Source organism: Terrapene carolina, unplaced genomic scaffold, assembly GCF_002925995.2.
Source record: "Terrapene carolina triunguis isolate 2854851 unplaced genomic scaffold, T_m_triunguis-2.0 Scaffold132, whole genome shotgun sequence".
Classification (NCBI taxonomy): domain Eukaryota; kingdom Metazoa; phylum Chordata; order Testudines; family Emydidae; genus Terrapene; species Terrapene triunguis.
In genome coordinates this window covers 11,148,650-11,171,058 of record NW_020664483.1, presented here as the reverse complement: position 1 = coordinate 11,171,058, position 22,409 = coordinate 11,148,650, and the positions used below count along the sequence as shown (strand labels likewise).

Here is a 22,409-nt window from a genome sequence, read left to right as displayed (position 1 = left end):
CCACTATGAAGAGCACCATTTTTTATCTGTCCAGAAGTGTATCCAAGATATATGCCAAGTGAACAGCGTCTATTAGCAACATACTAATTTTGGGTGCTTTTTTGCTTTATATATATATATATATATATATATATATAAAAAGATAGTTTAAGAGAGTCACTGTTGGGTCAAATTTGGCCCCAAATGTTGATTCTGTATCTACACCCTTTCACAAAACAACAAGACAGTACAAAGATTTTGAAGACATTTTTACACGCCAAGGGAAATCATTTTTGTTCATATGAGCATTCTTCTACAGTAAGTGAAAATCAAATATTGCAGCACTGTTCTAGGGCATGAGAACCTGAAAGCCAGATTATCTAGAACAGTGGTTCTCAACTTGCAGCCCACGGGCTTCTTGTGGCCCAATCAGTACAGAGCTGCGGTCCATGTAACATCTTCAGGGCCATACAGGTAGAATTGGAAGCAGCCCACAGAACACATTGTGGGCCGAATAAGTGGCTAGGGTGACCAGGTGTCCGGTTTTTGACCGGAACGCCCGGTCAAAAAGGGACCCTGGCGACTCCAGTCAGCACTGCTGACTGGGTCGTTAAAAGTCTGGTCGGCTGCGCAGTGGGGCTAAAGCAGGCTCCCTACCTGCAGTGGCTCCCGGAAGCAGCAGCATGTCCCCACTCCATCTCCTAGGCATAGGGGCAGCCAGGTGGTTCCGCGTGCTGCCCCCACCCCAAGCACCAGCTCCGCAACTCCCATTGGCTAGGAACAGCACGCAGAGCTACCTGGCCTCGCCTCCACATAGGAGTCAGAGGGGGGACATACCATTGCTTCTGGGAGCTGCCTGAGGTAAGCACCGCCCGGAGTCTGCAACCCTGGCCCCCCTGCACGCCAACCCCCTGTCCCCCTCCAAACCCCTCGGTCCCAGTCCAGAGCACCCTCCTGCATCCTAAACCCCTCATCCCCAACCCCTCCCCAGAGCCCACACCCCCAGCCGGAGCCCTCACACCCCCCCGCCCCAACCCCCTGCCCCAGCCCTGATCCCCCTCCCACCCTTGAACCCCTCGGTCCCAGCCCGGAGCACTCTCCTGCACCCCAAATCCCTCATCCCCAGGCCCTCCCCAGAGCCTGCACCCTCACACACCCCAACCCCCTGAGTTGTAAACCTGGTGAAAATGAGTGAGTGAGGGTGGGGAGAGCAAGCGACGGGGGGGGGGGAATGCAGTGAGAATGGGTGGGGCGGGACAGGGGGCAGAGCAAGGGTGTTCGGTTTTATGCGAGTAGAAAGTTGGCAACCCAATATGTGGCCCACAATGGTAAATAGGTCGAGAACAGAATAAAAGTGAAACTGACTAGGAATATAAAAACCCCATACCAGATCAGACCAGAAGTCCATCTTGTCCAATATTCTGCCTCTGACCAGTAACAGTTGCTTCAGAGGAAAGTGCGAAAAACCCTCTAGTCATAATTATGAAGTTATCTGCCCCCAGGGGAAGTTTCTTTCTAATCCCTTTTAATTAGAGATTGGTTTACAACCTGAAGCATGCAAGTTTATATCCCTTCCAAACACAAAACCACTGGAGCAAGGAAATGAGAAGCCAAGCTATCTGAGGGCTTGACTAGACGAACAGTCAGTAGGTGGCAAGCAGGAGTGTAAAGCCACATTTCTGTAGTGTGCCTCATAATAACTGTCCATCTGGACCCTTCTACCACACATTAAAAGTTCCCTAGTGCACTTTGATCTACTGTGAGTAAGTGTAGACAAGCCCTAACTTAGGGAACAGACTCTTAACTGTATTGTGTTTATTTTAATTTGTTCGCGTTGTACATTGGACAAGCTGTCTAAGACACTGATAAGTTATTTATATATTAAATAAGCATAAGATATATTTATGAGTGATTTATTAAGTCTCTAATACAAAGCTCAGGACTGGGGTAATTATGGGACTATTAATTTATTTTGTAACAACTAGTATTTGAAGAAAACCATTCAATTGTTTTATCATGTTTTACTCATTGTATTTTCAATTAAAAAGGCCATTATCAATCCTAGTATGTTTGATGTAAAAAAAAAAACCTACCATTTATATTTTAGTTGTACATTTTTTGCTTTTATTTAGCCAGTCAATGAGCTTGTTTCTTTGTCAATAGGATATCATCTGATAAGCAGCCACTGTTTATTTTCTGACTGGCCTTAGGGAAGAAGAAGAGAGGGACAGGATTACATCAGGGGCACCTCTGAATTGATGAGGCCTTTCCCCAGGGCTATTAAGGAAACTAGAAGACAGTGGGGGGAGGAGGGAGGAAATAAAAAGACAGCTGTGGTGGTTATTCTTCGGGCTTTTAAACAAACATAAAGGAATATTTAAACTCAAGACAATTATATCCAATAAGTTACTGTCAGAAAAATGCACATATGGTTAAGAGTCTTCTCCACTCATATTTTATCATCTCCACTATGGATTATCTTCTACACTATGGGCCACATTCTGAAATCTAGAGCTGCTGCACTGGGGTTACTCCATATGTACAATGCTGAAACTGAACGCAAAATTTAGCCATTTGCTTACTTTTGAGGGACTCACTTTTTCCAAACTATATTTTTTAAAAAATCACATAATTTGAAGTAAGATTCACTTAACATATTATAGGCTTATAAACTGCAAAACAATTTTGTTTCTGAAGCAATACCTACGTATATTATTCATTACCATTGTGACATTCTTCTGGTAAATTGCAGCTTAAACTGTTGCTTTTCTTTCCTTCAGTGTCACTACAAATTAGTGTATTCCCTGTTTTAAATTGGGGCAAGCTACTCTGGAAATTGCTCCAACATGCCTTTAAAGCTGATCTGTTAATTAGGGACATCTTTCAATAAGCTCAGCTCCACTAACACCCAATTTCACATCAGTTCACTGAGTTTCTGAAAGAGCAGTAAAAGGTGGATTAGGGGTTTGTGGGGCCCTGGGCCAGAGCAAGTGGGAGCCTCTCCCCACCCCTTCCGCCTGCAGTCCCCTCCTACCCCCCGCCCTTCCCCGGCACTCTTGCCAAGGAGCTCTGCCAGGGTGCAGGGACTTCCCCTGCCCCCTACTGGCCAGGGCCTCTGTGCACAGGCCCTGTTGTCCCAGTAGCTAATCTGCCACTGAGAGCAGTACTGAGCACTGAGCAAGTGAGTGCCACTTGTGGGAAGCTCCTAAACACGAAATAATTCAGTTTTCTCCTGCAGTCTTCAGGGTGTCTGTTTCCTCCTGCTGGAAAATTATTTCTGGAATTGTATGCAGTGTAGTTTGTAGTCGTGTCCGACCCAGCATATTAGAGAGACAAGATGGGTGAGGTAATATCTTTTATTGGACTGACTTCAAAAGCTTGTCTTTCTCTCTCACCCCAACAGAAATTGGTCCAATTAAAGATATTACCTTGCCCACCATGTCCTTCTGGAATAACTATTTCATTCCCAATGCAAAATGCGTAGGAAATCACATAAAAAATGCTGAAATCAGCCTTTAGTCAAGGGCAGTTTCTGGAACTGCAATCACCGTCAGTACAAGCAGGATGCTAAAAATACACAGTTATCACATTGACTTGATAGTATACCTTACTTGGTGGTAATTCAGAAAGATCAAGATGGATGACAGATAGGAGAACCATGTATGTAATACATGGATATATGTTATGAACTATGCACTTGTATGACATAATGTGTTATGAACAGTGTATAATAGAGTATTCAGAATTTATGACTTGTTAGCCTCAAAAGCCTCCTAGACTTTTGGGGCTTAACAGTATTGCCACACATCTTCCAACAAGTAATTTCCCTATAGATTTGCCAAAAGGTTTAATTTCCAATCTCCCTGTCACAAGGATTTCTATACATTAAGTATAGGCAAAGAGACTATTTTCCCTACTATCTTAGACTATTAACTTAGAAAGAAACTAAATTATAACTCATTACACTTCTAAATTTTCATATATTTGCAACGCATACACCTTTTCTTCAGATGAGTAGCTCCACTACCATTAATAGAGTTCCAGATCAAGGTCTTCAATTTTTTGCATTTTAAAAAATAAAGAAACAGTCAAGTTGTTAAGCTACAGCAGTTTGTTGTGTAAAGTATTTAAAGTTTTCTTAAATAATATATTTAAGGAGTCTCAATAAAAAGATAGTAATAAAAATAAGTTAATTATAGCATTTTTTAAAAAAGTTTCAGTATTCTTAGGCTGTGAGCTGGTAAAATCTAATTATTTCTCAAATACCCTTTGGAATTGTTCAGGAAGATTTACTCCAATTTCTACTACTACATTCCATAGTTGGCCAGACCTCACAGGCTAAAAGATAGCTGAATGGGCACTCCATATCTTTTATGACATCCCACAGGTACATATTAAAATATAGTATTGATGTGCTGTAACATGCATCGCAACCTGTTGATTGATAAAACTGGGCTATACTTCAGAGATTCTAGGAATACAACATGTTTTAAAGATGCTTTCCTAATCTTAATGGAATCTGAGTTTTAAGAAACACTTTTAGAATACTCAGAATTCAAAATCTACCCTGAATTAACATATTCAATAGTCTTGTTTTGCATGACAACTGAACAGAGGCATGCTGCAATACAATGCCTGCAATACAATATATATAAGTTAAATGACCCTTAGTATAACCGATGAGCAAAGGAGGCCACAAGTAGCTCTTCCAAGGGCAAAGCCCAATGCATTTAGCATACTGGGAAGAGATTTTATGAACTGTTAAAATTAGCATTACACAATTTTTACCTGTTATTTTGGTGGTGAATTTGCTGACATTGAACAAATAAATCTGCCTAGAGAAAAACTGGTTAATTGTCTAGATGAATGTCTAAACATATTTTTAAATATGTAATTATCTCCACTCTTTTCTCTGACAAGTTTTTATTCATAAAGTTATAGTCCATTGTATATTTAATAAAGCACATTTTTAATGTATTCAAATGAGGACTGGAATTCAGGAAATGTAGGAGAAAATTCTCATTCTCTTAAAAAAGCTTGAGAACATTCCTATTAGGACTTCCCCTCGCCCCCTATATTTAAAGAAAAATGGAACGTGTACCATTTTGATGTTTCAACCACATCAAAATCAGATACAGCAAACATTGGTAATGAAAAATATATTTAAATGGGAAATTCATGTTTACAAAAGGTGAATTTTGAAGATTTAAAAAATTTAGCATGAAGTAAATGGACATCTTTTTTTCAGGAAAATAATAAACAACTAGAAAGTTCAGTTCTACAGTTAGACCTTATTTAAGCAATGTAAGTACCAAGTTGATAATTTCTTGTGTTCCTAGTGGTTTCCATAAGCCTTAGACTTAAAGAAATCCAGATCCCTTGCAAACATAATGGAGCTTGGCCTTGCTGTCCTCTGATGCCACAAAAAGTGCAATCATTGAACAATTGAGGTCAACATAGCCCTTATCATGAGCTTGCCTTCTACTTTGATATCACCTAGTCTTACTGGTGAATACCAGGGTCAAACTGCTCTATCAAACAAGCATACAGACAAGATAAACTAAATGAAGCTAATGAAGAGAATATAATCAAATACTCATGGGAGACAGCAATTGACTGACCTCAAAGAAACAAATATTTTGAGGGAAATTTAAAGAGACAATGGAAAATGTCAACTATGCTAAATCAAATAGCACTTGTGCAAGTTAATAAGCTACTAGTAAAAGGAAACTATGTTGTAGGAAGAAATTATTAAGCAAATTTATTTCCTAAATGATGTTACTTATCAATGAATTAAAAAGATATGAGTATTTACAATGCCTTATTTGTCCTCATCTGACTTTCCTAAGAACTAAAATAAGCATCTCAAATAGGTGTTTTAGAGGATAATAAGAAAAACAATTACGCCTTTACTAATTTAATATGGACTTTGCAATACTAATGCCTTTAAGGAAACATTATTCAAAGCTAGAGATGAATAATCTCTTATGAGTCCTATGTCAACATGACCTCCCAAGGGTCCCTGCAGTTGTTTATTGTTCATCAAATGAATTACTTCATGCCTACAGTTTTTGAATGAAACCAGCACAGTCAAAAATCCAATTTGTTTCTACATAGGAATGACTTTCCTCCTGAGATCCTCGCCTTATTTCATGAAGTATAGCATTTGTTTACACTAGTTAATACATACAAAAACCTTTTTTGAGCAATTAACTATTTCAAAGCTCTCCCTGATTCTCTACAAATCCAAATCTACAATACATTCGCCACAAAGTCAAAAAAGAATGTCATGTCTCAAATGAGATTTCAGTAATATTTTTAGTAATTTTTTTAGTCACAAAATGAAACAGATTATAAAAGGGAAATAAAAATTATTCATAAACTTTTTACTTTAAACCTACAGATCTTGAATACTGAACAGTTTCTCAGAAGTTTATGTTATTTGACTCTCTATGTACAAATTATGTTGACGTTTTATTTTTACTCATTTAGACTCAAAGATGTAGTTGTCTTTGATTATGTAATTACATCTTATTTACAAATGTAACATTTGTTTCCATTGAGTAAGAACAGTTGTTTCCAATTTTCTTCTGAAAAGGCATATCTACCAAAATAAGAAATTCACCCACTCTTTCTGTACTGTTATAAATCATATTCTGCAGGCATAATAATTTTAAAAGGCATTTGACTTCAATAAATCTTAAAAGTGTTAGTATTTATCAGGTTGGTTACAAACCTAATAGTACTGCCCAAGATTTCAGGTTTGGCAGACTGTGCTGTAGTTGCCTTCTACTCCCTCTAGTGTTGGTAATGCACATTCCTTGTGCGTCTGCTTATCCAGTTACTCACTAAACAAGAGCCAAGATAAGACCTGCCCATTTATGACATCAGCTCTTTATTCAACCACTGTTAGGTGAAGCTTTAACTTCAGACTTTGAGGTGGGCTGTGTGCACGTAACTGGAATGCTTTCCTTCTCTCACTCCTTCGCAGCGTAGGAGAAGTGATCTGACACAGTATACACTCACTCCATAGCTGCTATTAGCTGCTCTTGCTTTTTGTTACTGGACCTGAAATAAGGGCTTTTATTACTTCGCATAACCATTCGAAGTGGAATAACGGCTGTTGCTGCATTGTAAATAAGAATTCTTTTTCTCACCTTGCAGGTAAGCGTTTTCATTGATTTCTCCTAATTTCCTCAAAAGTTTTATATTTTACTTCCCCACTGGGAATTTTTCACGTGCAACAAGGCAAAATTTTACTATTAGAGAGATCAGTATGAAGATGATAAATGCAAAGTTATGATGCACTTCTACAGTGCTGTACAAATATAAGAAGTTCATTTAAAACATGGTTCATATTTAGCAATCAAGTTTCAATCGGCATACTAGCATCAATCTTTGCAAACATTGCTACTATTTTGCTCTAACCAAATACTAGAAAATACACTATAGATCCCTCACTAAAATAAAAAAAATCATATTTTCCAAGCCTGGCCAGTACTGCATGTGTGGTATGATCCCCTTAATAGTCGTTTTTACAGCTGTGAAAGGAAATCAATGATCCTTCGCACATGAGTATTCAGTACATAAGGAACAAATATCTTGCTCACAGCTAGATCTGCGTCTGTATACTTACAATTTTTTGTGAAGGATAAACAAACAGCTACACCTAGATTCTAAAGCCTGCATTACTATCCCACGTCTGTAATTCTGAAACAAGACATTTGAGTTTTAACTGTTTAATTCAGTATAGAGAGGATATGGTTTAAAAATATATTCCTTCCCCAATATAATGCCAAATTTCATTGCTTAGACAAATGTAGTATGTGACCTGCATAGTAATTCAATAAATCTAGTCAGACAGACTAACAAAGCTAAGCTTTAGGGCAGTGCAAAGGGACCAGATTGCTATATTCAGTCATTTTAAAAAATCCTTATGGTGTTACACTGTATGCAATTTAGCCATTCATTTGAAAACAGTTTTTCTCCATGACTGTATGTATTCACAAAGTGAAAAAGTATTTTTTCAGTTAACCCCCCCCCCCCCACAAAACGTTGCATACATCACACAAAATCCCCAGTGGGGTTATGTGTTGAACAAAATGGTTGCACGCATGTTAAGAAAGAATGCAACAGGCCCCGATTTTCTTAGAAACCACATTAAAAACAAAAAAGAAAGGAAAAAAAATATGAGAGTTGGCTGATACTCCTTTCTATGGACCCGATATGTCTAGTTTTAATAAACTTTGCTCTATGTTTTCCCATGTTACTCTGTAAGTTATTAATTTTACTTGCCATTTTTCCAAGAGTGCATAATATATGCTATTACAGAAGTTGTTTTAACATCCAGAGGAGATTTTATCATCCAAATATATGTTTCTGATTCAGCTAGCATTACTCTAAGACTTAAGTTAATAAAGCATTGGCAAAAAAACAAACAAGCTGTGGAAAGAGGATGCTCTCTGTATTTTAGATATTTTATTTAAATTGGACTAACTTTTACTCTCTGACGGCAAATAATTTGAGCACATCTCTGACACATCAAGGCAAAGTTGCTAGAGTGTTACAAATGTATTACAGTGACAATGAATGCATATAATTAACTAATTAATGAAGGGTATTGTTAGCCATAGATTACTAATTTGGTTGGAACATGAAAGTCACTTCTCTCCCTTTTTTAAGGCATTAATTCTGGTCAGTTCACAATGTACTATTAAACACTTTCTATACATCAATACAAGTAAAATGCAGAATCATTCCACAATTCAAGTTGCTCTTACAAAGAAATTGTCACACTGATTTCAAGATGCAAGGTCTGTTCCCTAATTATCTCTTGGAAATAAAAAAAAAATGTGGATATTCCTTTTCTACCATAAATTCTCAGTGTTTAAATGAGACCATGTTAAAAAAAATGATTAAAATTTTGCAGCTGTCTGACTTTAATAAGCTATTAATTATCTTTAGCCCCATTTTCTTTGCTAGACTATACTGCCCAAACAGATAGAAATTCCAGTTATGCTCGCCATCTACTGCCTCAGGATATGGAGTCTTAATGAACCTTTCTTTGTGGCAAGATGGAAAATGCAAACATCAATTTAAGTAAAGAGAAAAAAATTGTCTGCTCTAAAAAACAAAGATCCATATGTATTTTTCTTGTCAATATATGTCACATGTCCTAACTGACTCACTTGGTAGGTGAATTTTTTTTTATTTTTTTTCCCCCCTTAACCTGAAAATTTTAAGGTTAATTTAATATCTTCCAAAAACCTTTCACCACGCTTTAGTTTACAAGCCCTCACCTTTGTTTTAAACTATTTCAGATTCAGAAGTTACTAGGTACCATACAGTCCTGGTTTATAAAAAGCCAATTAACTGAAAATATAGATAGTTGGTTCTATATAGCAATTGTGTTAATTCCATTATTGAGAATTTAAGTTTTTCCTCAACATTTTATTCTACTAAAAGGCATATTTTCTCTCTATTCTGTGACCTACCCTTCCCCAGGAACTGTGATCACCCCTTGTCACAGACCCCATTTATAAAATATTAAATTGATCTCTTAAATTTTCTTAAATTCATACTATTTAGTTCTACTAACATTCTCACTGAGAATGACCAGATAAAACACCACGGTTAATTAAATCAACATGGGAAGTAAAGTTCAGTAAAATCTTTCAAAGACTGATTTTTTTTCCCTTGGAGGCCTCCACTGTTTTTCTCAACAGGAGGCTTTGTTGTAATTAAAGCAGAGAAAACTGGACAGCAGCAAAAAACATCTGACTTGTGGCTCTTAAAACAGAGTTTTTGTAGTGTGTACCACCCCCCAGTGGGCAAAAACTCTGTAGTAAATTCACAGCAAGCCTTAATCTTCAGAAAGACAATGTGTTCTTTTTACAGCAAGAACAAATAAAGATGTGTCCCTGATTCATTTATTTTTTATAATATCTTTGCAATGAACTGTTTTAGTTTAAACTGATGATTTAAGGCAGTGATGTCTACCCAACTAAATTATTGTTGTATTACAGTTTGCACACATTTTCATTACAACAATTTTTAATGCCTTCAACTGGTAGATGGACATCTTTTTCACTTTCTAGCAGGACACATTTATGTTAATAGCTAATATTTCTGAAGTTTTTACTCAATAACTCCTTCACAACAGAAGACTGCAGATATCATTTTCAAGACTGCCGGAGCAACATTAATACAGCAAGCATGTACACTTATTTTGATAAGTAGCTGAAATAATCACAGTAGACTGGTATCCTGAATTAAGCTTTTAGTAAAGAAGACATTATGTACCACAAACCATGCCCCCCTCATTAAGGGCTGATAACTCCGATCACATAATTACTTGAACATTTTCACCAAGTTCATTTTATATATTGGAGAGCACTTTAATCAGTCAATAGCTACCAAACCAAACAACTAAGACGATCAACAACTATTCCTAAGTGGGAAAGAAACAAAACATTGAAGCTTATCTATCAGCTCAGCTAAACAGTATTTAGTATATACATAGCCTCTTGTTATGCCTCAACTTCAGTGCCAGGCATTTGTTAAAACCCTTCCAGATACTATTCCACTTAAATTTAACAAGGGAAAAAATGGTTTTATTGGGAGACAATGACAGCATTTGTTCTCTCTTCTTTCACTTCAGATGTGGACAAGTTACCTTAGCAGCAACTTTGAAAAGAAAACCTAGAAGGCATATTAGGTTAAGCCCAGAGAGTACAACTCCCACGCCTCCTGAATACTATTTTATTTCTGATTTAAAATTTACAAAATCAAAGCTGCAACCTTCATAGAATTAAAGCAGATAATTTTATTTCAAATAAGTACACTTCTACTGTACTCTGAACTTTTCAAGCTAACAGCAGCAAATTTGCATTTCTGATTTAGGTCAATAGTAGCAAAAATACTAGCAACAAAAAAAATTCAGAACATATTAACTGAAAACAAATATTTCTTATGCCACTTTTCATCCACTCCAATGAATACTGATTTTGCTTCTACTTTATGCCATGCAAAAGAGGCAGAAAGTAACCCTTATAATCATTATCCATTTCCAGTCAAGTTAAAGCTAATATACTCTCCATGAAATTTCATTTTTGTTTTAAAGAAACCTGATTTAGTTTTACAAACAGAAGTACATGAAGCAGTCTCAGGTTCATTCACTATCAGCCTTGGGGAAGGCGGGGGGGGGGGGGGGGGAGAAGAATAAATATTTTTGAGCATTTAAAATTGATTTTCCATAAGCCAAAGAAAAACCTTATTCAACGGGAAAAGACAGAACCCAAACTAAAATCACACTTGCACTTCACCAAAACCTTAAATTCTTTGGCCCTCATGAGAATAGTTAGAGGTCCTTCTGCTTGCCTAGCATTAAACAAAAGAATGGGGCACCTTCCTGAAATATGATGATCCTGGAAATTTCAATTACTAGACAGGGTGCTTAGAAAGCATTTTGCTGTTGCTATTAACTAAGTCTGAGTAGAACATTCAAGAAAACAATGCCTACACTTTGTTTTATATACAGTTGAGTACTATGTGCACTTTTAAAAAATCTTTTCAAGCTTTTTAAGAGCAAGTAAGGCCTTTGTAAACTAGTTATTTAACCCAAGTTTCTAAATTGGCCACATATACAATGGACAACTCAATTACTTTTACAAATAAAAAACAAGTTACATTAAACACATTTTTTCTTTTGCTTCCCATCCATTTCAAATTACATTTATTTAGAATAGTAAATTAAATGATACTGTGAAATTGAAATGTTTTGAACTATCAAATTTGTACTCAAAAGCTGAGTTAATTCTAGATGTCTTGTCATCTTGGTTACATTTATAGCCTAAAAATACTGCTTATCAAATTATCAAACCATTGTTTTAGATATTAGAGAGAAAATAAATCATAAGCTTTCATGGTACAGGGTTAAAATAAAAAAAATTGGGGGAGGGGGCATTTGGCAGCCTAAATTGAAGTCAAGCTTAACAGGAAATAAAACAATTCTAGACTTTATGCAACTTTTAGCAAAGTTTGGAAGAAAGTTGTGTGTTTTTTTTAAGTTAGCATTTGACAATGTTCCAGCATCATTTTAATACACCTTTATTCTTTTTGCCTGTCTACAGAAAAGAGTGCACCTATTTATAATACAGACTTCAAGTTTGATGTTTCCCTTTCATAGATAAAAGTGTCGTGACACAAGACATTTTCTTTATATAATGCAAGTTACTTTGAATATTTTTAAAATAAGATCTCTGAGCAATTTGTTTGCCCCAGTGAAGTTTCATTGTTGGAATAAGTACACAGAAGGCTTCTCATACATTATCAGTAGCTGTATTACATATGCACAGATAATAGTGTCTCAATAAAAGAGAAAGTTTGCTATCTTAGCAAGGGCCATGAAAATATTCAATTTAGTACTAAGTGTACTTAAAACTTCCATTCATAATTGTTCAGATATATTACTTTTGTTACCAGAGACTGATTTGTGCATTAAGAAGAAAAAATTATTTATAAAGCTTATATTTTAAACTTTCCCTCTTTTCTGTTAACGGTTCCCCCGCCCAACCCCCCCAAAATTAATAGCTTCTTTCAAAACCATGGGTCCATGAAACCTCCCAATTTGATGTTGTGGAAACCTGGCCACAGTGTCTGTACCAGTGGGGGTCATTTTTCTTTTAATCCTGCAGGCCAGGCTACAATGACTTGATGTCAGGGAATATGTTGAGACAGCTCAAGAAGAGGGAAGTCTGAGCATGGCAGCAGGATTCCCCTCTTCTATGTAGACAGATCACTGCAGCCTTTTGATATGCAAAAACATTGTTTTCAGCTATAGTTTCAGATGTAAAAGGGAAATGCAAGATATCAAACACAATCAAATCCTGAAGAAAACTGTTCTCAGTTTAAGTAAAGGGAGGAGGGGGGTATAAACTTAATCCACATTTTTGAAACAGTGTCTTTTTCTCCAAAGAGACCTGTATTTTCCCCTCTCTTTTGTTTTGATGTAATTTCCAGAGAAGGGATAAAGAATTCCAGGAACTTAATGAGCTTTAGGGTTTTCAGTTTAATCCTACATTGCCAGTAGTACAATAGAGGCAATAAACGAGCGTTTGCATGTCAAATGGAGCAAAGAGGAAACAATTTAGAATTTGAAAAGGTAAAACAAATACATTTATCGTCTTTCTCCACACAATTTGGAACTTTTTTTCCTCCTCTTTCTCAGGAGTAAATGTTTAGAAACTAATTGATACACATTTTTACAGTTTAATTTTACCTTAGCACTATATTTACCACTAAAAGTTCTAATTTAAAAGCAATTATCTGCTATCTTTTATTAAGAGTTTCAATTAGTACAGACTTCAAAAGCACTTAAAAACAAGCTTTTATTCCCTTCTCTCCCCGCCCCCACCTTCCAGTATATGCCACCCTTTTTCAAAACTACTTTTCCTTTATCATATCATGTGAGATCCATGGGGATTTCATTTTTATATAGATTAGACAATTAAATACATTACAAATTTAGGAATAAAAGCCACAGAAGCTGAATAAAAGCCACAGAAGCTATATAAAACAAAACATTTACAGGCATTATTTGAGCTGAAAGATTCTTTGGGATTTTTTATATTTATTTTCCAGTTTACAAAACAACATGCAATACAGGTTAGTAATGCCATAAGAAGCATAAGCAATTCTATATTTTATTTTTCCAAAATGTACCCATGTATTAATATTTTATTTAACATACTGCATTAAGTTAAAAAATAAAAATATTTCTAACTGTTATTCTAACAATAGCCACATTTAGAGAGACAAGGTGGGTGAGGCACATTTAGAGACCCAAGGTGATTAATATCTTTTATTGGACCAACTTCTTTTGGTGAATGAGACAGAGCTCTTCAGAAGGAGGTGGCCCAATAAAAGATATTACCTCACCCACTTTGTCTTTCTAATATCCTGGGACCAGCACAGTTACAACAACACTGCAAACAACAGCCACATTTGTCAGTTTAAGTCAATATTTTCATTATTGGTGAAACAAGGAGGGAAAGAAAACACCTAGAATTAAAACCACAGTTATGAACATAACTCTACTCCTCAGTGGACATTTGCATTACTCCTACGAGAATGCTTCAGGATGGGTGTCAATAATTAGATTTCAGAAAATAAATGAATACATATTTACAATGGTTTACCACCAAGGTCTACAGTGGAGATGCTCTTGATTTACATAGATGTAACAGAACAGAATCAGGCGCACACCATTCCGCTTTCAAGATTCACAAGTCAAAATGAATATATCTGCCCTTTAAAAAAAAATGTTAATACCTACAATAATTAACCAAGTCTCTGATTGGATCTAATATTTTATGGTAGACTAGAAGCAGCTCTACTTTTCCTCAGCTTCTTAAACTGGGGACCTGAGCAGCCATTATTCTACATACATTTTAATTCTAAAGCAGATGCTCAGCTTTTTGGAATCTATGTGATTACTAAGTGGAGAAGCAAACTGCAGTTACAGCATTATTATTTTTTAAATTTCAGAGTGTAGTATTTCCATTTCAGACCAACTCTCTCTACATGGACTTACAGTACATGTACTCTTAAGCATCTGACCAGATGACCCTTGACCCTTCCCCCGTAGAGATCAGTTTCCAGCAGAAAAATACAGTCTAAAACAATCTGATATTATGCTTCCATCATGAAATCTGAACAGCCAGACCAAACGTTTTTTCTTTAGATATAAAATTTCTTACACCCTAGCACCCAGCATGTTTGAAACTGGAGTAAAGTAGCATCGTAATTGTATTATTACAGCATAGCACTGATTCTAAATAATTACCTCATGGCGAGATACTTCAAATGTAATAAAATAGCTTAAAGTTTTAACAATATTGCATATTTTAATATATATTATACATAACTCACACCACAACCATGAACATCTCTCCATCCTTGCAGGATGAAATAATGCAGAAGTCTAAGCATTCACACAATTTGAAAATACTGTATCTGTTATTGAGGTAAAATGTTAACAGTACTTAGACCCAGCCTTTCTACCTGTCATACAGTAACTAGTCAACAGTATTTCTGGCATTTTATATTTAAAACCAAGAAGAGGATTAACCTGTTCCCTCAGTTTAGCAAGAATAAAAACCGAGATAGCAGTAGTATGCAAAGCGTTCAATGAGACTGGACTTCTATTTGTAATCAAATGGAATATATGTCATGATTTCTCTACAGTCTGTTGATTAAAGCTGATTTCAATTACTATCGTGCTGAGACTAATATAACAAAATAGCTAAAGAAAAATCCCAATAAATGTGAAATAAGACAGCAGAATGTCTGTTAGCAATTCCACTCATTTTGCTGAATTACCAACATACTAAGGTAACAAGATATATTGGTTATGTAAATAATAAATGTAGCTCAAATTGTATAAAGAATATAGTTCAGCATTTATTTGTATGCAAGTGTTCACTGTTGTTGTTATTCATTTAAAATCTGTTTATTTTCACAGGAAATTAACAGCTTAAAGGACACTTTATAAGAGGAGTGGTTTTTTAAAGAAGGAATTAGCATGTTCCTGTTTCTTCAGAAGAATATTAAATGAATTAAAGAAAAACAATCTATTGTAAAATAACTCATATGGTTATAGAGCATGAGGAAATATTTTCTGCATTGGAAATTTTGAGCAAGTGTTCAGAAGTGAAAGTTGGAAGCAGTTCTTTCACAGCAGGTATGGATTTATCAGAATGTAGCTACTGTACAAAGTTTATACTTGGATAATTTGGGACAGAACCTCCCTTTTTTTTTTCTTGGACCTGAAGAGTCTATCATCATTCAAGTTTCAGCATAATGAATGATTTCCATCATGTGGAGCTGAAGTTAGTATCTTTGACTACTATGCTATACAGAAGAGTTTGTAAGAAATACAAGGAAATCAATTTCTGTTAAGGGTTTACACAAAACAAAAGAGATTCTTCATGCACAGACTTTGTTTGAAGAACAAAATAGAAATCTCATTCCTGCATCGTGACAGGAAGTTGAAGCTTTTCTTCTCCACAACCTGGTGTGCTTATGTACCATGATAAACCTTTCTTGGAATGTTCACTGAATACCGTGGAACTAGTCATAAAGCATTTACTACCAACAACAATCACTTGAGCAAACACAGTCAAGGAAGACCAGCTGCATGGAATAAACCATAAGACTCCAAAAGTCATTCTCCTCAGTCAAAAATTTATGTTTATTGGATTTCTGCAAGCAGAAAGTTTACTCATACTTTTAAATAAGGTAAGATCAATAATAATGTGGGGGTTTCTTTAGTTTGAGAAAATAAAATGCCATTAATAAATAAATCTGCAAGAGAGGAGATTATGACATCATATAATGCATAGGTGATGTTATAAATTTTCAGTATCCTAATTACAATGATAACTGAATTATGTTGTCTTAGAATGTATAAAAATATTAATTGCTTGAGTAGAATGTACAAACAAATCTAGTTCTAATCCCAACAGTTCATGTATAGAGTCTACACTGCACACTTTGAATTAATAAGATGTGAAAATGTGAGTAAACCTGTCAAATAGTCGCTTATTAGCATACTGCTTAGTAAGGAGACTTTTGAGAATGACAAATATTTAAACACTAAATTAAGCATGTAGTGAAATATTCCATCCAATCATCTGGAAAAGTGTAGTTCTAGCGATTATGTAAACCACTCCCAAGCTACATACCAGCTCCTTGGGTCTCTCACTTTTGAACATTCCAATTATTTTTAACATATCAAGGGCAATAACATGATTGATTACAACAACATGGGGCAGATCAAAGACTGAGGAGGCTGTATTTGGTCACTGCTCTTTTGTTCACACACGGACTATTTAAAAGGTTATTTAGGACTCTTCAGAACTTCTGGAACTGTTATTTAGGAAGGGCTTCATTATTCTCTAAGGGCTTGTCTCCACTTACTGGTGGATCGACACTGCGGAGAACAATCTACTGGTTGCTAGTGAAGACCTGCTAAATTGACCGCAGATCACTCTCCTGTCGACTCTGGTACTCCACCGGAATGAGAAGAGTAAGGGGAGTCAACGGGAAGCGTCTCCCGTCGACATAGCATAGTGTGGACCCTGCGGTAAGTAGATCTAAGCTACATCAACTTGAGTTATGCGACTAACGTAACTCAAATTGCGCAGCTCAGGTCGACTTTCCCCCGTAGTGCAGACCTACCCTAAGGGACCTATATATGGCCCAACTGATCTAATAAAAGTTATTTGATGGTTTTCAGGAACTGAATGTAAAATTTAGACAAGATTTTGTCTTGAAGTGAGCTTCCAAGATGAACAAATACTTAGATGGGAATGAAGTTATCTGAGAAGAAACTACCTCTTTTCTTTACACATAGAATGTGTAGTATTTGTTAGAAGGATGCTTCTTGTTTAAATGAAATAATGTACAAGTCAAACATAGTTGGGTTATATTCAAGTTACTGTATAATACTAAATCTATAAACCAAACTAAGCACAATTAGTGTAAGAAATGAAAGTAAACTGTTCTTCAGTTCAGCTAAAACTCAAAGTTCACAATAATACACACATTTTAGATGTCATCTGTATTTTCATAGTGGTTTTTTCATTGTAGTTCCTTGACTAGTAATCTGGATAATATTGTTCTTTTTTCCAGGTTGTTGAAGACCAGAAAACTAGACTGTGTACAAATCTCATTGTTCCTGACCATGATCAGTGTAACTTGGAACATCTTCCTAATTTGGACTAAGATAGGGCTGTTGCTTAAAATGGCACCTCATTCTGTCAGTGCCAAATCATGCCCATCGGTGTGTCGCTGTGATGCAGGTTTCATTTATTGTAATGATCGTGAATTGACATCAATTCCTACAGGAATTCCACAGGATGCTACCACCCTCTACCTTCAGAACAATCAAATAAATAATGCTGGGATTCCTTCAGACCTGAAAAACTTGCTTAAGGTAGAGAGAATATACTTGTATCACAACAGTTTAGATGAATTCCCTACCAATCTCCCTAAGTATGTTAAAGAACTGCATTTGCAGGAAAATAATATAAGAACCATTACTTATGATTCACTTTCACAAATTCCTTATCTGGAAGAATTGCATTTGGATGATAATTCAGTTTCTGCTGTTAGTATTGAAGATGGAGCTTTCCAGGACAACATCTATCTCAGACTACTTTTTCTCTCTCGAAATCACCTTAGCACCATTCCCTGGGGTTTGCCTAAAACGATAGAAGAACTACGCTTGGATGATAATCGTATTTCCACAATTTCAGAGGTGTCCCTTCAAGATCTTACAAATCTAAAACGTCTGGTTTTAGATGGAAATCTTTTAAACAATCACGGATTAGGAGACAAAGTCTTCATAAATCTAGTCAATCTAACAGAACTGTCATTGATCCGCAATTCCCTTACAGCTGCTCCCATAAATTTGCCAGGCACAAACCTAAGAAAGCTTTATCTTCAAGAAAATCATATAAATCGTGTACCACCTAATGCTTTCTCTGACCTAAGGCAGTTGTATCGACTAGATATGTCCAATAACAATCTAAGCAATTTACCTCAGAGTATCTTTGATGACCTGGACAACATAACTCAATTGTTTCTTCGTAACAACCCATGGTACTGTGGATGCAAAATGAAATGGGTCCGTGACTGGCTTCAATCATTGCCTTTAAAAGTTAATGTACGTGGACTGATGTGTCAAGCACCAGAGAAAGTGCGTGGAATGGCTATCAAGGACCTCAGCACAGAGCTATTTGACTGTAAGGATGATAATACTGTAAGCACCATCCAAATTACTACTGCAATACCAAACACATTATACCCTGCCCAAGGGCACTGGCCAGTTTCTGTGACCAAACAGTCAGACATAAAGACTCCCAATCTAAATAGAAACTACAGAACCACAGCAAGTCCAGTACGGAAAATCATTACAATCATTGTGAAATCTGTAAGCACCGAGAGCATTCATATTTCTTGGAAAGTTGCACTACCAATGACTGCTTTAAGACTGAGCTGGCTAAAAATGGGTCACAGCCCTGCCTTTGGATCTATAACTGAAACAATAGTTACAGGAGATAGGAGTGACTACCTACTTACAGCCCTTGAGCCAGAGTCACCATACCGTGTATGTATGGTTCCCATGGAAACCAGCAACATCTATCTGTCTGATGAAACCCCTGTTTGTATAGAGACTGAAACAGCCCCTCTTAAGATGTACAATCCTACAACAACCCTAAACCGAGAGCAAGAGAAAGAACCTTACAAAAATTCTAATTTACCTTTGGCTGCCATCATAGGTGGTGTGGTGGCACTAGTAGCCATAGCACTGCTTGCGTTAGTGTGCTGGTATGTCCACAGAAATGGATCCTTGTTTTCAAGGAACTGTGCATACAGCAAAGGACGGAGGAGAAAAGATGATTATGCTGAAGCTGGAACTAAGAAGGACAACTCCATCCTAGAAATCAGGGAGACTTCTTTTCAGATGATACCAATAAATAATGACCAAGTGTCCAAGGAGGAGTTTGTAATACATACCATATTCCCACCTAATGGAATCAATCTGTATAAAAACAACCACAGTGAAAGCAGCAGTAACAGAAGCTACAGAGACAGTGGTATACCAGATTCAGATCATTCACATTCATGATACTGAAGGAAATAATGGACAGGAAAGAGTGACTATAAAGGTTGCTGTTCTACTGCAAAACACTGGATTAAAAGACTGAAAAAGCAATGTACTGTACATTTGCCATATAATTTATATTTAAGAACTTTTTATTAAAAGTTTCCAATTTCAGGTTACTCCTGCAATTAATGCAGTGGGGATACCTGACCACAATTCTCTATTTTAGTACTTTTTAGTAATTTGTACTGTATTTTCCTTGCTAATATTGAAGTTACAGCCCATTTAACTTTTGTGTTCTACTGAGTAAGATGACTTGTTGACTGTGAAAGTGAATTTTCTTGCTGTGTTGAACAATCAGGACTTTGCATTCATTTAAGATCCTTGTAAGTATAAGCACAGGCCATTTTTCACTTTGGTATTAATAAAATATTAAACCTGGCAGACAGAGGAGATGAAAAAGTGGTTGCAAAAATTCTTAGAACTATAATGTTGGGTCTATTAACTCTGTAAACCACGACAATACTCAATAAACAAAAATGTGCGTGGTAATGGGCAATATCAGCTGTCTGGATATATCCATTTTAACAACAGTGAAATGAATTTTTATAAGCCAATTTGTCATCTGCATGAAACTGAAGCTGTTGACATGAAAGCGAAAGTTTGAGACCTAGGCAGTTAATGAAACTCCTCACAAGACTTCAAGAATACACTACCACCACAAACCAAAGGACACATTTAATTTCTATTTCTCAAAAATCTGTAAGTCTATATATTATGGAGAACATGATGATAGCTGATTATAGGCATTTGTGGGGAAATTTTAGTACCTGCACTTGAACAGAAAATATGCTAATAGTTCCACACATTAGAAAAATATCATTATGAGCAAGACTAAAATAAGGCCTCAACCAGTTTTGAGACATGATGGTAAATGGTTAATTGTACAATTGCTAAATATGGAAATAAAGTTCTTACTTCTAAAGCATATAAAAAAACACAGACTACAAGTGTATTAAATATACTTAGACGTGGCAGAATTTGATTTTTTGTTATAATTTAAACAGAAAATATCAATGTTTATTTTTTAATATTTTTTCAATTTATATCTATTTAAATTTTCACAGTTGTGCAAAATTATGGATTCTAAGCATTTTTATGATTTTTATTCATTTAAATTTTCATGGTTCTAGGAAATTTTAGGGTGTGTGTCAAACAATGGGGGGGGGCAGAGGGGTCAGACAATTATTTAATGACTGTAGACATTCAAATTGAAACATTTAAATATACAGAGTACAATATCCTTAAATCAAATTCTAATAAGTTCTCAAGCCGCATTTTTTTTATTTTGTCTGTCTGTAAATTTTGATGATCATAAATGGCAATATTTTTCATCAGTTTGTGTACAGCCAAATCAACATTTAACGACATTTACCAATAAAATACAAATCCTTCCAATCCTAATCCTTCCAAACCTAAATATACTTCCACTACAGTCAGGAATACTGCCCATTACTGTCACAAATTTCCACAAACTTAATAATAAATTTCTAAGATAACAATTCCTGTTGAATTGTGAGGTATTTAATGTTTTAAACCCACGCCACTCTTTTTTGTTGCCATAATCATTTATTTTTGCAAATGAAAACCAAAGTGCATTGTACGCCCTTTGGCCAGTCTTGTATGTGCCTTGATCCAATGCTATGTGTATTCAGCTTTTAAAAATAAATTGGTAACAAATTTTTCATACATACTTAAGTATGAAAAACATTGGTCTTATTGCTGAATAAAATGTAAAAATAAGTACAGAACAATGTGTTTTGCTTTTCCTAACTGATGTGCAAAAAAAGCAGTTAAAGAATTAAAAATGTGGGCTGTGCACTAGTAAAAAATCCAATAGGAGGCAATTACTTTTCAGGTCACGAACTTCAACTGCTTCTTTGTCAAGCAGAGTGCCACAGTATTTGGCTGGGATTTTTTTTTTTTAATCACTTTGAAAACAGGTTGTCACTTAACTCGATAACTATAATATTAACAACAGAAGGTAGGCAAGACATAGTCTGTTATCTCTCTCAAGTACAAGAATGTACTCAGTTATAAAAATTCTTTATACATTAATTAACTGGAGATACAGAGATGGAGTAGAAGAACAATACAAGGTAAAGCACAGTATGAGTTTAGAGACTTTCAAAATAGACATACAAATGCCTAGATATATCTTTTGGACAGGGCCGCCCAGAGGATTCAGGGGACCTGGGGCAAAGCAATTTCGGGGGCCCCTTCCATAAAAAAAAGTTGCAATACTATAGAATACTATATTCTCATGGGGGCCCCTGCGGGGCCTGGGGCAAATTGCCCCACTTTCCGCCCCTCCCCTCCCCCCGGGTGGCCCTGTTTTGGATGGCATTTCTGCAGGGAGGAAGGATGCATAGAAAGTAAAATTCATCACTTTTAAGAATGTTTTTGTAACAACAGCGCACTTGGAATGCAATACAATATTCAATTGATAAAAATGTGACTTCTGTTTTTGCTACTGAAACCCGGTCTGGAGTAAGAGGCCCACCTCTACAGATGTGTTATGCTTGCAAACTGATCAATTTCCAGAAGTAACATATTTCTCTTTCTTACACTCCCACTGGTTGACCATTTTCCCAGAAGCCTTAAAACTTGTACAGATTTTCCCTTAACAATGGCTGGAAGAAGCCAGAAAAAATTACAATGAAGGTAAGGTTTGATTGGTTCAATAGACAAATCTTTT

At 36.0% G+C, this 22,409-nt stretch overlaps 2 protein-coding genes across 2 annotated transcripts in view; one reads left to right on the top strand and one right to left on the bottom strand.

The window, feature by feature from the left end:
- The window catches only part of MACROD2 (mono-ADP ribosylhydrolase 2), a 1,327,587-nt gene that overhangs the window by 1,111,661 nt on the left and 193,517 nt on the right, over positions 1-22,409 (bottom strand). The window lies entirely within an intron of this gene.
- On the top strand, positions 6,905-20,681 carry FLRT3 (fibronectin leucine rich transmembrane protein 3). The gene is made up of 3 exons (XM_024193839.2): positions 6,905-7,143; positions 15,503-16,278; positions 17,674-20,681. Exon 3 carries the CDS (start codon positions 17,726-17,728, stop codon positions 19,673-19,675), a length of 1,950 nt encoding a protein of 649 aa, XP_024049607.1. The 5' UTR covers positions 6,905-7,143; positions 15,503-16,278; positions 17,674-17,725; the 3' UTR covers positions 19,676-20,681.